At 43.9% G+C, this 12,483-nt stretch overlaps 1 protein-coding gene across 1 annotated transcript in view; it reads right to left on the bottom strand.

Annotated features, from left to right (window-relative positions):
- Positions 1 to 2,630, bottom strand: part of LOC119326802 (probable cinnamyl alcohol dehydrogenase 5) — a 5,143-nt gene extending 2,513 nt beyond the window's left edge. Inside the window, exon 1 of the mRNA XM_037600405.1 lies at positions 2,400 to 2,630. Coding sequence (XP_037456302.1) covers positions 2,400 to 2,497 — 98 coding nt within the window. The 5' untranslated portion in view covers positions 2,498 to 2,630. The remainder of the gene's footprint in view (positions 1 to 2,399) is intronic.
- Between the last annotated feature and the right edge of the window lie 9,853 nt (positions 2,631 to 12,483).

Below are 12,483 nucleotides of genomic sequence, written 5' to 3'. Positions count from 1 at the left end.
ACGTTTGTCTCTTGGATACCGAAATCCGTACGTACGGACTTTTAAGCGGACATATACAGATCCCCGTTGGATGACAAAGGTGGTCTGGACATATAGTAGAGGTTTGAGGGTCTTCTTTGGAGAAGCCCTTACGTACTACGTACCTCTATTCCTGAATATTTTGAGTTCTAGGTTTGTCTGACCAAGTTATAGGAAAATTTTCCAATAACTATACAAAGTCAAAAGTATGTAGTATGAAAATATATTTTATGATGAATCTATATAAACTAAATTGTTTTGAAAATGTTGGTATATGTTTTTTTATAGATTTGGTTAAACTTAAAGAAGATTGACTTAAACATAGAACTTCAAATATTTTGGAATGGAGGGAGTACATTCAAGTGTGTAAATCAGGCTAATAAATCATGGTTTCGTCTATCAACTCAATTGAGTGCTCGCTGACGCAACTAGTCTCAGTTATCAAAGAGGCAAATGCCTGGTTTAGATAACAGAATCCATCAAGAACAAGGTTCACAACACCACTCACACACAGACCGATACGGTCAACAAGGTTCAAAATCCAAAAAACCAGTCATACATGCAAAAGGATCGATTTTTGTTTTCCTGTTTTCCTTGTCTAATCAAGCCGCTGAATTTTAGCATTCATACAAATAATCTTACTCCTTTGAGCAAATCACATAATCTGGCATATTATTACTCTTCAGAAAAATAGAGGTTTGAGAAAATAATTTGCAAAGCAAATTCAAGGATGGCAGATCCTAAAACCATCCATCAACCACCTTATACAGCTCATACCATACTAGCGCGTTTAGGATAACAACATGAAACCACTAGCACCATCTACAAATTACAAGAGTCATTCATTTCCCACTGCAAACTATTGCTTTGTAATGGGCATGGTATGCCCACATGTTGGTAGCATTGCTTTACACAAATATGTAAGTAAAATAAAAATATCAAAACATTTTTATGACAAACTTGTGACGGTACCTTTGCATGATTGCATGAAATGAGCCTAAATAGCTAGGTATTCACTATTTACGAAAGATGTGATGATGATTAAATTGCATAGCTTGTTCTTTAGAAAAAGTTCTAGGAAACTAAATCCTCTTCTGATCAAGTAGATTCAATCCAAACAAAGCTAATGAGTAATAACAAAAAATAATAATGAAATCGCTAGAACCTCTTTGCCGACCAGTCAAGTCCTAGTAAAGTACTAATCAATGAAGTTGTTGAAACAGGTGTGCCATTGAGGTTTGCCCACATGACTACATGAGCCACTCGATTCATACACCACATAGGAAGAGCAAAGGCCACACGCACAAAGGCAAATGAATTGTACTACAAGCTAATAGTGACAAGTAACTGAGGGTGACACATCACATGTATGTGCCTTTACAACTAACAGTAGGGTCACCTAAAGATTACAACATGGAAAAAAGTTCGTGTTGACGTTAATGGCAAATGCATTCACTATTTCTTTGCCTCAGTCCATATATAGCTCATATTGAAATATCCAAGACATCTTACAATAATGAACGGGGAGAGTACTAATCAATGAAGTCATCGAAACAGGTGTACCATTGAGGTTTGCCCACATGAGCCACTTGATTCATACCACACATAGGAAGAGTAAGAGCCACAAGCGCGCAGAGGCAAAGGAATTGCACTACAAGCTAATAGTGACAAGTCACTCGGAGTGACACATCACATGTATGTCGCTTTTACAACTAACAGCGGTGTCCCCTGAAAACTCCAAAGACGAAGAAAAAGATGGGTGTCATGGTAATTTACACTACCTGTTACGGTTGTAGTGGACACATGACAATTCGTACTATTTGCAAGTGAAGGCCGAATTTCATATTAAAAATAACACAGAAAGCAGCCCAATAACCACCATGTATGAATCTAAGGAAACAAATTTGAATTACATGCCACAGAGACTATTTTAAGAATCTGCAACTGAACAAAGAGGATATATACGGGATAAAGAAGTTGAGCAAGGCCACCGTTAACCGCACAAATTCACTAAAATCATACTAGTTCAGAACATTGAAGGATTGTTCAAGAGGAAATATCGCTGATTAATTTCGCGAAATCCAGATCCGGTGGACCGCTAATCATCGTCCGCTACACGACAATTTGATTATGAGAATAAATTAAATTATTCCACGGAACCATGCATGCAATGCAACCGGTCGGGGCACGAGGGAAAAACTAGCGAACACGTACCAAACGGGATCGGACGGCGCCGGCGCGCCCGGCCACGCATAGTCGCACGGCGTACGGCGGCGCTGCCTCATGCGGAGGCGTGCCGCGTGCTGGCTACACCGCCGGACAAGCGTAAAACCTTAAGCACCAGAGAGCTAGCGAGTGGCTTGCGTGCGTTGCATACGTACCTCCGGGTGATGGCGAGCGGGGAGAGGTGGCCGGAGGCGTCGCGCGCCGCCAGACCCACCGCCTTCCTCGTGTGCTGCGCCGCCGCCGTGGGTGCCATCCTGACTGACGCGCTCGAGGTCCGCCCGGCCGGAGAATTAGTTCTTGCGTCTGTGTTTTGGTGTCGTGACTGCAACGGCGAGCGATGAGGCGATGGGAGTTCCGATGGCCGCCTTTTATACTACAAAGGCCCGCACATTTGTGATGTGCCAAGTGCGTCATCGCTGAGCCGGTCGGCCCAGGTGTAACAGTGCCGCCGTCCCGTCGGTGTGCAGGAAACGATGGTTGTGGTGAGCGCGGAGTGGGTGTAACAGTGCCGCTGTCCCGTCGGTGTGCTGTGCATGCCGAGAGGAAACCATGGTTGTGGTGAGCGCGGTGTGGGTGTAACAGTGCCGCTGTCCCGTCGGTGTGCTGTGCATGCCTAGAGGAAACAAAGAGGTAATAGCACCCAGGTCCTTATACTTACGTGTCAGGTGATAGTTTAGTCCTTGTACTTGCAAAAGCTGATTATTTTATCCCTGAACTTGCAACCAATCACAGTTCGCCAACTGGTTGCCAAGTGGCCTGGCTGGTCAGCGCGTTGCCTTTTGCACTTAGCCCCCTGCGTTCTTGCCTTATCAACCCACACTTCACCACAATGTGGCAGCTGTTTTGGTATATTCGTTGGAATATTCTATCCTGTCGGCAGCTCACCCTCCACTCACCTCTCTGCTCCCTCGCTTCCTTCCCCTGCTCCAGCTCCTCGCCGCCGCCGCCAGCTCGCCGCCATGGTATCTTGGAGTGAAGGTTCCAGCTCCTCGTCCGACGGCTTCTCTGTCACAAGTGAGGTCAGTTTTTCACTATGACTTTGGTAGTTAGGGTTAGGGCAAGAAGGGGGAATTTTGCTGACTATATTGTGTTGTAGGCTCCTGCTCCTGCCACCATTTCTTGCTCTGAGTGGACAAGACTTTCTCCAGATCTTGCAGCTAGATGTGAACACCGTTGTGTCTGTGAGAAGCTTGTTTCCTTTGAATCAGTTGATAGTGGAAGGAGGTATCTTGCTTGTGCACAAAAGGTTAGTAGATCTACAGTTGAATCAAACTTGGAATGTGCCATCTCACCGTGAGCTGTATAAGATTGTGGCATGTAACTTTGGATGTTAACAACATCTTGTTTGTGAATTTAACTGAATTGTTTTCATTTAATAACATTTAAATTAACAATATCTTTTTTGTGAAATTAACTGAAATTTACAGTTAACAGCATCTTGTTTGTGTACTTAGCTGAATTTAAATGAACTAACTTAACTGAACTTAACTGAACTTAACTGAACTTAACTGAACTTAACTGACTTGACTGAACTAAACTGACTTAACTGAACTGAACTTAATTGAATTTTTCAGTTAACAGCATCTTGTTTGTGTACTTAACTGAATTTAAATGAACTAACTGAACTTAATTGAGCATATTGTTTGTGAACTTAACTGAACCCAAGCTTTTTCATGTATTTAAAGTTGTTTTCTTTCTTATTTTGTAGGAAATACCAAAATGCAACTTTGTGGAGTGGATTGGCCCTGAATGGCCTGCCACTCTAAAGATGAGTTTAGCTAGGGGTTTGGGGCATCTATGATGATGAGAACAAGCTAAGGCTTAGGGAAAGTGTAGTTCTTGCTGAAGAAAATTTTAGGGTTGTGAAAGAGAAGGAAAAGATGGAAAATGATCTGAGGTTTTTTAAACTAGATTTTGCTAAGATGGTGGCTGACAAGGAGCAGGCAATTACTGAGTTGAGCAATGCAAGGACTGATGTTTCTGACCTAAAGCAAGAGCTTGAGAAGAAGAAGTTGTCTGATAAATCTAGCACTACCAATCATCAGGTTGTGAGGGCTAAGGCAGAGAAAGAGAGGGATGAGATGAAGCAACAGATGGACAAGATGAAGGAAGAGATGGACAAAGTGGTGGCACAGAGGGGTGAGCTGAAGAAGGAGAAGAAGAAACTAGAGTACATGATTGGTGATTTGTTCAGGCACAAGGAGGAGACCAAGAGCAAGATAAGGAGGGTGAAGGAGATCTTAACTGAAGTGCAGTTATCTGAATTTGTTTCAGTTAACTAAACAGAGATAAACCTACTGTACTACATTCATGTTCAGCAACAGCAACATGTTAAGTTTAGTAGTATGGCATCTCATCTGTACAGTAGCAATGCAAACACAGCATTAGCAGCATGGCAAACACAGCAGCAGCATTGTAACCAAAATTAACACAACAAGATAGCAAGCATAGCAACATTGCAGCATAGCATCATTTGATCATCATAGCATAAGTTCAGCAAACATTGCAGCAGTTCAAGCATAACTTTACAGCAGTTCCCACAGCAGATTACAAATAACTTATGTGCTGAACTTATAAGCAGCACACCTAACTTAACTAAACGCAAAATAGCACTAACTTATATGCTGAACTTATAAGCAGCATACCTAACTACTTCACCTTCTTCTTCAGTCCTTCTTCACATCTTCAGTCGCTTGAGACGCTCGGAGCGGCGCACCTCCACTGCAGAAGACCTCTTGTTGCCGATCCTTGTCGGCTCCGCCACCGCGTCCTGTGCTGCCTCCTCCTCCACCAGCTCCTACTTGACGATATCTGGCACGTCTGGAAGCAGGTCCACTTTGATTGGATGAGCCCTGTGACCACCCTCCCTAGCGTCGACAGGCACCACCACATGGATCTCCGGCCCGTCGTCAGGCAAGACGACGACCTCTATATCCTCCTCGTCAGAAGAGCCAGCGTCCCCCTATAGCCAGAGTCATTGTCGGAGTCGACCTTGCAGTACTCGGAGTCGTCGGAGGAGGAGGACTCCGCGTCGGAGATGTCGTCGTGGACGAGGATCTCGGGCTGGAATCTGTCCCAGTACGCGGTGTTCACCGGCGCGGGGATGGCCTACATATGGAACATTTGCTCTTCCTCCCCCTGTAGATGGAACTTCTCCTCCTGTCCAAGCATATGCATTTGATGCTCCTCTTGGCCAAGCATTTGCATTTGCATATGTTGCTCCTCTTGTACAAGCATTTGCATTTGCATATGCTGCTCCTTCCATCCAATCAGTTGCATTTGCTTGTCCTCCTCTCCAAGCATATGCATTTGCATTTGATGCTCCTCCTCTCCCTGCAAATGGAACTTGGTCATCTGCATTTGCTCCTCTACCTCTCCCTGCAGTTGCAATTGCTCCTCTTCCTCTCCCTCCACTTGCATTTGCTCCTCTGCCTCTCCCTGAAGTTGCACTTGCTCCTCTTCCTCCAGCAGCAGCAACATCTGAATTTCTTGCTCTTTTCCTTCCTCTTCCCCTACCAGCTGCAGTTGCATTGTTTTCAGCTTGAGTGCTTGCCCTTGTTTGCCTACCTATGTGCATTTCTGTAGTCACTCTTGGCTGAGGCATGGAAGCACCAGCAGCAGCAACAAATGAAGAAAGCTCAGGCAGTGGCACATGAACCCTTTCAGCACCTCTTCTTGCAATCTCTCTTTTAGTCATGTTGAACACCATACTGGTTGGTGACTCAGTTGGGCCCAACCTAGAATCTGGGTGGCTAGGGAAGATGTTCTGAAAAGCACAAAATTGAGTTAGATTCATTTAATTCATTTAAATTTAGTTAACTTCAGTCAGGTTCAGTTAAGTTCAGTTAGGGTTCAGTTAAGTTCACTTAACTGAATTTAAATTCAGTTAAGTTTAGTTAATTCATTTAAATTCAGTTAAGTTCAGTTACTTCATTTAAATTCAGTTAAGTTCAGTTACTTCATTTAAATTCAGTTAAGTTTAGTTACTTCATTTAAATTCAGTTAAGTTCAGTTGAACACTGAATTTACCTGGAGAAAAGATGGGTCATCATAGTTTTCATCAACCTCTTCTACACCCTCCTGAATGTTAGTTTCCTGCCATTTGCAATGACATTTTCTGTTGTGATCAGCTCTACCACAAGTTGAGCAGTGCATTATAAGACCTTTTCTGTTCAAAACCCTGACACCATTCTTGATCTTCTCCTCTGGTCTCTGCTTCCTGTTCTTCTTGGGCCTTCCCAACTGTTTAGTGAAGACAGGTGGAAATATCTTATATCCATCATGTTTCTCCCACTCCTTTGGGTCTCCTAGAGGGACTAGAGTGTACCCATATGCCTTGAGATATGTTTCAACAGTATAGCATTCATGAACCATTGTCTGAGGATCAATTCTCTCCTCCCTGCAACAAGCTATAGCATGCCCACAGGGTACTCCCCCTAACTGCCATCTCCTGCAATCACAAATGTGCAAGCACAGGTTCACTGTGTAGCTAGAATTCCCTGACTGAACTTTAAAGATCTGCTGGCCAGCTTCTGATACATGGCAATTTGTAGAAAACTCAATATTCTTGTCCAATTTCTTCTTGATCTTAGGGCATATCCTCTGGTGAGTCCACTTTTCTATAGCTTCTCTCTGCTTACTCACTAGCCTGTGCATGATCCTGTAAAAAATGTATTCAAACATACAAAGCACTGACATCTCTCTGCCATCAAGGATGTAGCTGCACAAAGAGTGGGAGAATTCAGTTAGGGTTCATGTGCATGGCAGTACTACTGATATGTTCAAAGCACAGAGTTAAAGAACCAAATTTAACAACTAATTCACCTGTTAAACACTTCAGAGTTATTGTTGAGCAGAATATCACATTTAGGAAATTCACTGAAATATGCTTTGCACCAAGTCTTTCGCTCCAACCTTTCAGTCCAATGAAATGCAGCTGGGCAGTGATCATCCATCTTCTTACAATTTTCTCTCCACTTAACTTTGTTAGGTGATCTTGCAATGGCCCACAGGTCTTGCTTCAGAACCTCCCCTTTGTGCCTCTCATTGAAGTTCTGGTAGATGTGCCTCACACAAAACCTGTGTTCTGACTCAGGCCAAACTTTATGCACAACATTTATTAAACCTTTTTGCTCATAACTCATTGTGTAGGGGGCAGTGTTAATGATGTTTAGATCATCTTTCAAACTGGTCAGAAACCACTCCCATGAACCAGTGCATTCTACTTCCACCCAACCCATTGCAATTGGGAAAATGCAGTCATTAGGATCAATACCTGCAGCACTCCTTTGAACCTTGTTTTCATATGACAGCCATCAATGAATATAATTGGTCTGCAGCCCTTTAGCCACCCTCTTTTGCATGCATCATAAGACCAATACAATGTTTTCAAACACTTCCTGCCCAATGGAAATTTGGTATCCTTGACAAGTTCACTAGTAACCAGAAATGTAGACCCTGGATTTTTTGTCCTTAATTCATGCAGATCCCTTAACCTGCTGAACTGCTCCTCCTCATCACCATGGATCTGATTAAGTGTTTGGTTTCTAGCCCTTGCTAGCTTCCATCTGTTAGGGGTACAATTGAACTCACTAGTGCATTTTCTTGAAAATGTGCCAAGTGACATCTTGTGGTCATCTCTGAACTCATCTGTGAAAAAGTTGCACAAGAATTTAGCTGTCAAATCTTTTATTTTCCATTTCTTCTGGCAAACATGCTCTGAATTGTAAGCCTTTATGACAAATCCTCCAGTCCTATTGTCATAGCTAGCCTTCAGCAGCCAAGAGCAGCCTGGAGTACACACTGCCTCCAATCTTATCTTATCATTCTTCAGCTTCTTGATCTGCACTCTGTTCCTTATTGAATATGCAGTAAGAGCTTTCCTCAGCTCAACCACATCAGCAAAGACCATGCCCACTTGAAAAACAGGGGATTTCATGTCCACCTTGGAATTGAAAGCTTTGAACTTGTACTTAAGTTGCTCCCGTTCTTCAGTGGAGATATCAAGGTCTTCATCTTCAAGTAGATAGTCAGGCTCAACCTCTTCCTCCTCTAGATGAGCTTGATCATTAACATCAAAGTCAATGTTCTCTTCATAAAGATCATCATCACCATCATCCACTAGTAGAAAAACACCAATTAGTCCCGGTTCGTAAGGGCCTTTAGTCCCGGTTCATGAACCGGGACTAATGGGTCGTTACAAATACCCCCACCCATTAGTCCCGGTTCAAACACGAACCGGGACAGATGTGCCTCCACGTGGCCGGTCCGCCGAGCCCAGTCAGGGGGCCTTTGGTCCCGGTTGGTGGCACCAACCGGGACCAAAAGTCCATGTTTTTTTACAAAAGTGGCTGCTTTAGGGGTTTTGGGGGTTATTTTTAGGTTGTTATTAGCTAGCTAATAGAGAGAAGTGTCCTCTCTTATATCTTCGTCCTTGGTTTATCAACGCTGTTGCTATGTTCATTTCACCCGCTGATATAACATGCTCATGCATGCTCGCATCATACATCATCATATATAATAACAAGTCCTACTAATCATGCATCATCATACAACTTCTACTCGTTATTAATAATAAGTCATACGATCATCATCCTCATAGTCATCGAACCCAACCCTACGTAATTGTTCTTAGCACATGATCATCAGTATCAGGTAGGACCTAAACACCCTTAAGGTAAAATAGCATAAAACAATATAGACACTGACTCTCCATTATGAAGAATGGCGATCATCCTGTCTCCAATTCTTGCCCTTCGCTGCTTTTTGCTTCCAAGAAGCTCCTTACGACTGTCCATACATTTTTTCCATTCTTTGATTGTTATGTCTTCACTTCTTTGAGAAACCCGGTATGGACAGTTGAGATTCGTAGGACGACCTGGTTGTATGTTCAAAACATGAAGGCTACCATGCGTATAAATCAGATGAGGCACACGATCATTCGGGATTATCTATTGAAAAACATAGTAATAACTTCGTAGTTAGCAATGATGTACTAGTTTTAGAAGTGTGCAAAAAGATGCATGGATGTTGTAATAGTAAAAAATAATCTTACCAGGGTATCTCCATGGTAGTTATCGTAGTTCAACACGTGCACTAGTGACACGTATTGACCATAATGTTGAGGAGTTTGATTGTAGATATTGTAATTCTCAAGATCAGTACAAAATGCGACCAGATCATTTTTCTCCTGATAAGTTAATTTGGAGTCTTCGGTGTAGTAGGTTCTGTCTACCATCTTCCGCACATTCTTTGAAGAATGAAAATAAGCTGTCAATGGAGATAAGTTGTCAACTATTTTGAAATAAACAATATAAATTACTTAATAACTATGTTAAGCTCACATGGGGAAGAATTGGAGGTGTTGTTGGGGAACGTTGCAGAAAACAAAAATTTTCCTACTCGTTTCACCAAGATCATCTAGGAGTTCATCTAGCAACGAGTGATTAGATGCATCTACATACCTTTGTAGATCGCGAGCGGAAGCGTTCAAAAGAACGGTGATGATGTAGTCGTACTCGACGTGATCCAAATCACCGATGACCAGCGCCGAACGGACGGCACCTCCGCGTTCAACACACGTACGGAACAACCACGTCTCCTCCTTCTTGATCCAGCAAGGGAGGGAGGAGAGGTTGAGGGAGATGGCACCAGCAGCAGCACGACGGCGTGGTGTTGATGGAGCTGCAGTACTCCGGCAGAGCTTCGCTAAGCACTATGGAGGTTGAGGAGGTGTTGGGGAGGGAGAAGGAGGCAACCAAAGGCCGAGGCGTTCAGGTATGAAGTCCCTCCTCTCCCCCACTATATATAGGGGTGCCAAGGGGGGGTGTCCGGCCCTAGGAGATCCAATCTCCTAGGGGGTGCGGCGGCCTAGGGGGTTTCCCTCCCCCCCAAGGCACCTAGGAGGTGCCTTACCCTCCTAGGACTCTTCCCCTTCTAAACCCTAGGCGCATGGGCCTATGTGGGGCTGGTGCCCTTGGCCCAATAGGCCAAGGCGCACCCCCTTACAGCCCATGTGGCCCCCCGGGACAGGTGGACCCACCCGGTGGACCCCCGGGACCCTTCCGGTGGTCCCGGTACAATACCAATAACCCCGAAACTTGTCCCGATGCCCGAAACAGGACTTCCCATATATAAATCTTTACCTCCGGACCATTCCGGAACTCCTCGTGACGTCCGGGATCTCATCCGGGACTCCGAACAACATTCGGGTTACTGCATATACATATCCCTACAACCCTAGCGTAACTGAACCTTAAGTGTGTAGACCCTACGGGTTCGAGAGACAAGCAGACATGACCGAGACGACTCTCCGGTCAATAACCAACAGCGGGATCTGGATACCCATGTTGGCTCCCACATGCTCCACGATGATCTCATCGGATGAACCACGATGTCGAGGATTCAATCAACCCCGTACGCTATTCCCTTTGTCTATCGATATGTTACTTGCCCGAGATTCGATCGTCGGTATCCCAATACCTCGTTCAATCTCGTTACCGGCAAGTCACTTTACTCGTACCGTAATGCATGATCCCGTGACCAGACACTTGGTCACTCTGAGCTCATTATGATGATGCATTACCGAGTGGGCCCAGTGATACCTCTCCGTCATACGGCGTGACAAATCCCAGTCTTGATCCATGTCACCCAACAGACACTTTCGGAGATACCCGTAGTCTACCTTTATAGTCACCCAGTTACGTTGTGACGTTTGGCATACCCAAAGCACTCCTATAGTATCCGGGAGTTACACGATCTCATGGTCTAAGGAAAAGATACTTGACATTAGAAAACTCTAGCAAACGAACTATACGATCTTGTGCTATGTTTAGGATTGGGTCTTGTCCATCACATCATTCTCCTAATGATGTGATCTCGTTATCAATGACATCCAGTGTCCATAGTCAGGAAATCATGACTATCTGTTGATCAACGAGCTAGTCAACTAGAGGCTCACTAGGGACATGTTGATGTCTGTTATTCACACATGTATTACGATTTCCAGATAACACAATTATAGCATGAATAAAGACAATTATCATGAACAAGGAAATATAATAATAATGCTTTTATTATTGCCTCTAGGGCATATTTCCAACAGACATGACCTAGAACTATTCTCGGTCAATAACCAATAGCGGAACCTGGACGCCCATATTGGTTCCTACATATTCTACGAACATCTTTATCGGTCAAACCGCATAACAACATACGTTGTTCCCTTTGTCATCGGTATGTTACTTGCCCGAGATTTGATCGTCGGTATCCAATACCTAGTTCAATCTCGTTACCGGCAAGTCTCTTTACTCGTTACGTAATGCATCATCCCGTAACCAACTCATTGGTCACATTGCTTGCAAGGCTTATAGTGATGTGCATTACTGAGAGGGCCCAGAGATACCTCTCCGACAATTTCCTCTCTAGTCGGTGCTGGCACCTCAGGAACATTTTCTTGAGTTGCGCCATTTTCCGGTTCAAGAGGCAATACTTCATCAAGCTCTACTTTCCTCCCACTTACTTCTTTCGAGAGAAACTCTTTCTCCAGAAAGGACCCATTCTTGGCAACAAAGATCTTGCCTTCGGATCTAAGGTAGAAGGTGTACCCAATAGTTTCTTTTGGGTACCCTATGAAGACGCATTTTTCCGATTTGGGTTCGAGCTTTTCAGGTTGAAGTTTCTTGACATAAGCATCGCATCCCCAAACTTTTAGAAACGACAGCTTAGGTTTCTTCCCAAACCATAATTCATACGGTGTCGTCTCAACGGATTTCGACGGAGCCCTATTTAAAGTGAATGCGGCAGTCTCTAAAGCATAGCCCCAAAAAGAAAGCGGTAAATCGGTAAGAGACATCATAGATCGCACCATATCTAATAGAGTGCGATTACGACGTTCGGACACACCATTACGCTGAGGTGTTCCAGGCGGCGTGAGTTGTGAAACTATTCCACATTTTCTTAAGTGTGTGCCAAACTCGTGACTCAAGTATTCTCCTCCACGATCTGATCGTAGAAACTAGATTTTCCTGTCACGTTGATTTTCAACCTCACTCTGAAATTCCTTGAACTTTTCAAAGGTTTCAGACTTGTGTTTCATTAAGTAGATATACCCATACCTACTTAAATCATCAGTGAGGGTGAGAACATAACGATAGCCACCGCGAGCCTCAACACTCATTGGACCGCACACATCGGTATGTATGATTTCCAATAAGTCGGTTGCTCGCTCCATTGTTCCTG

Source organism: Triticum dicoccoides, chromosome 6B (genome assembly GCF_002162155.2).
Source record: "Triticum dicoccoides isolate Atlit2015 ecotype Zavitan chromosome 6B, WEW_v2.0, whole genome shotgun sequence".
Lineage (NCBI taxonomy): Eukaryota > Viridiplantae > Streptophyta > Magnoliopsida > Poales > Poaceae > Triticum > Triticum dicoccoides.
Note: the sequence above shows the minus strand (reverse complement) of the source record. Positions and strands in the feature narration are given on the sequence as shown.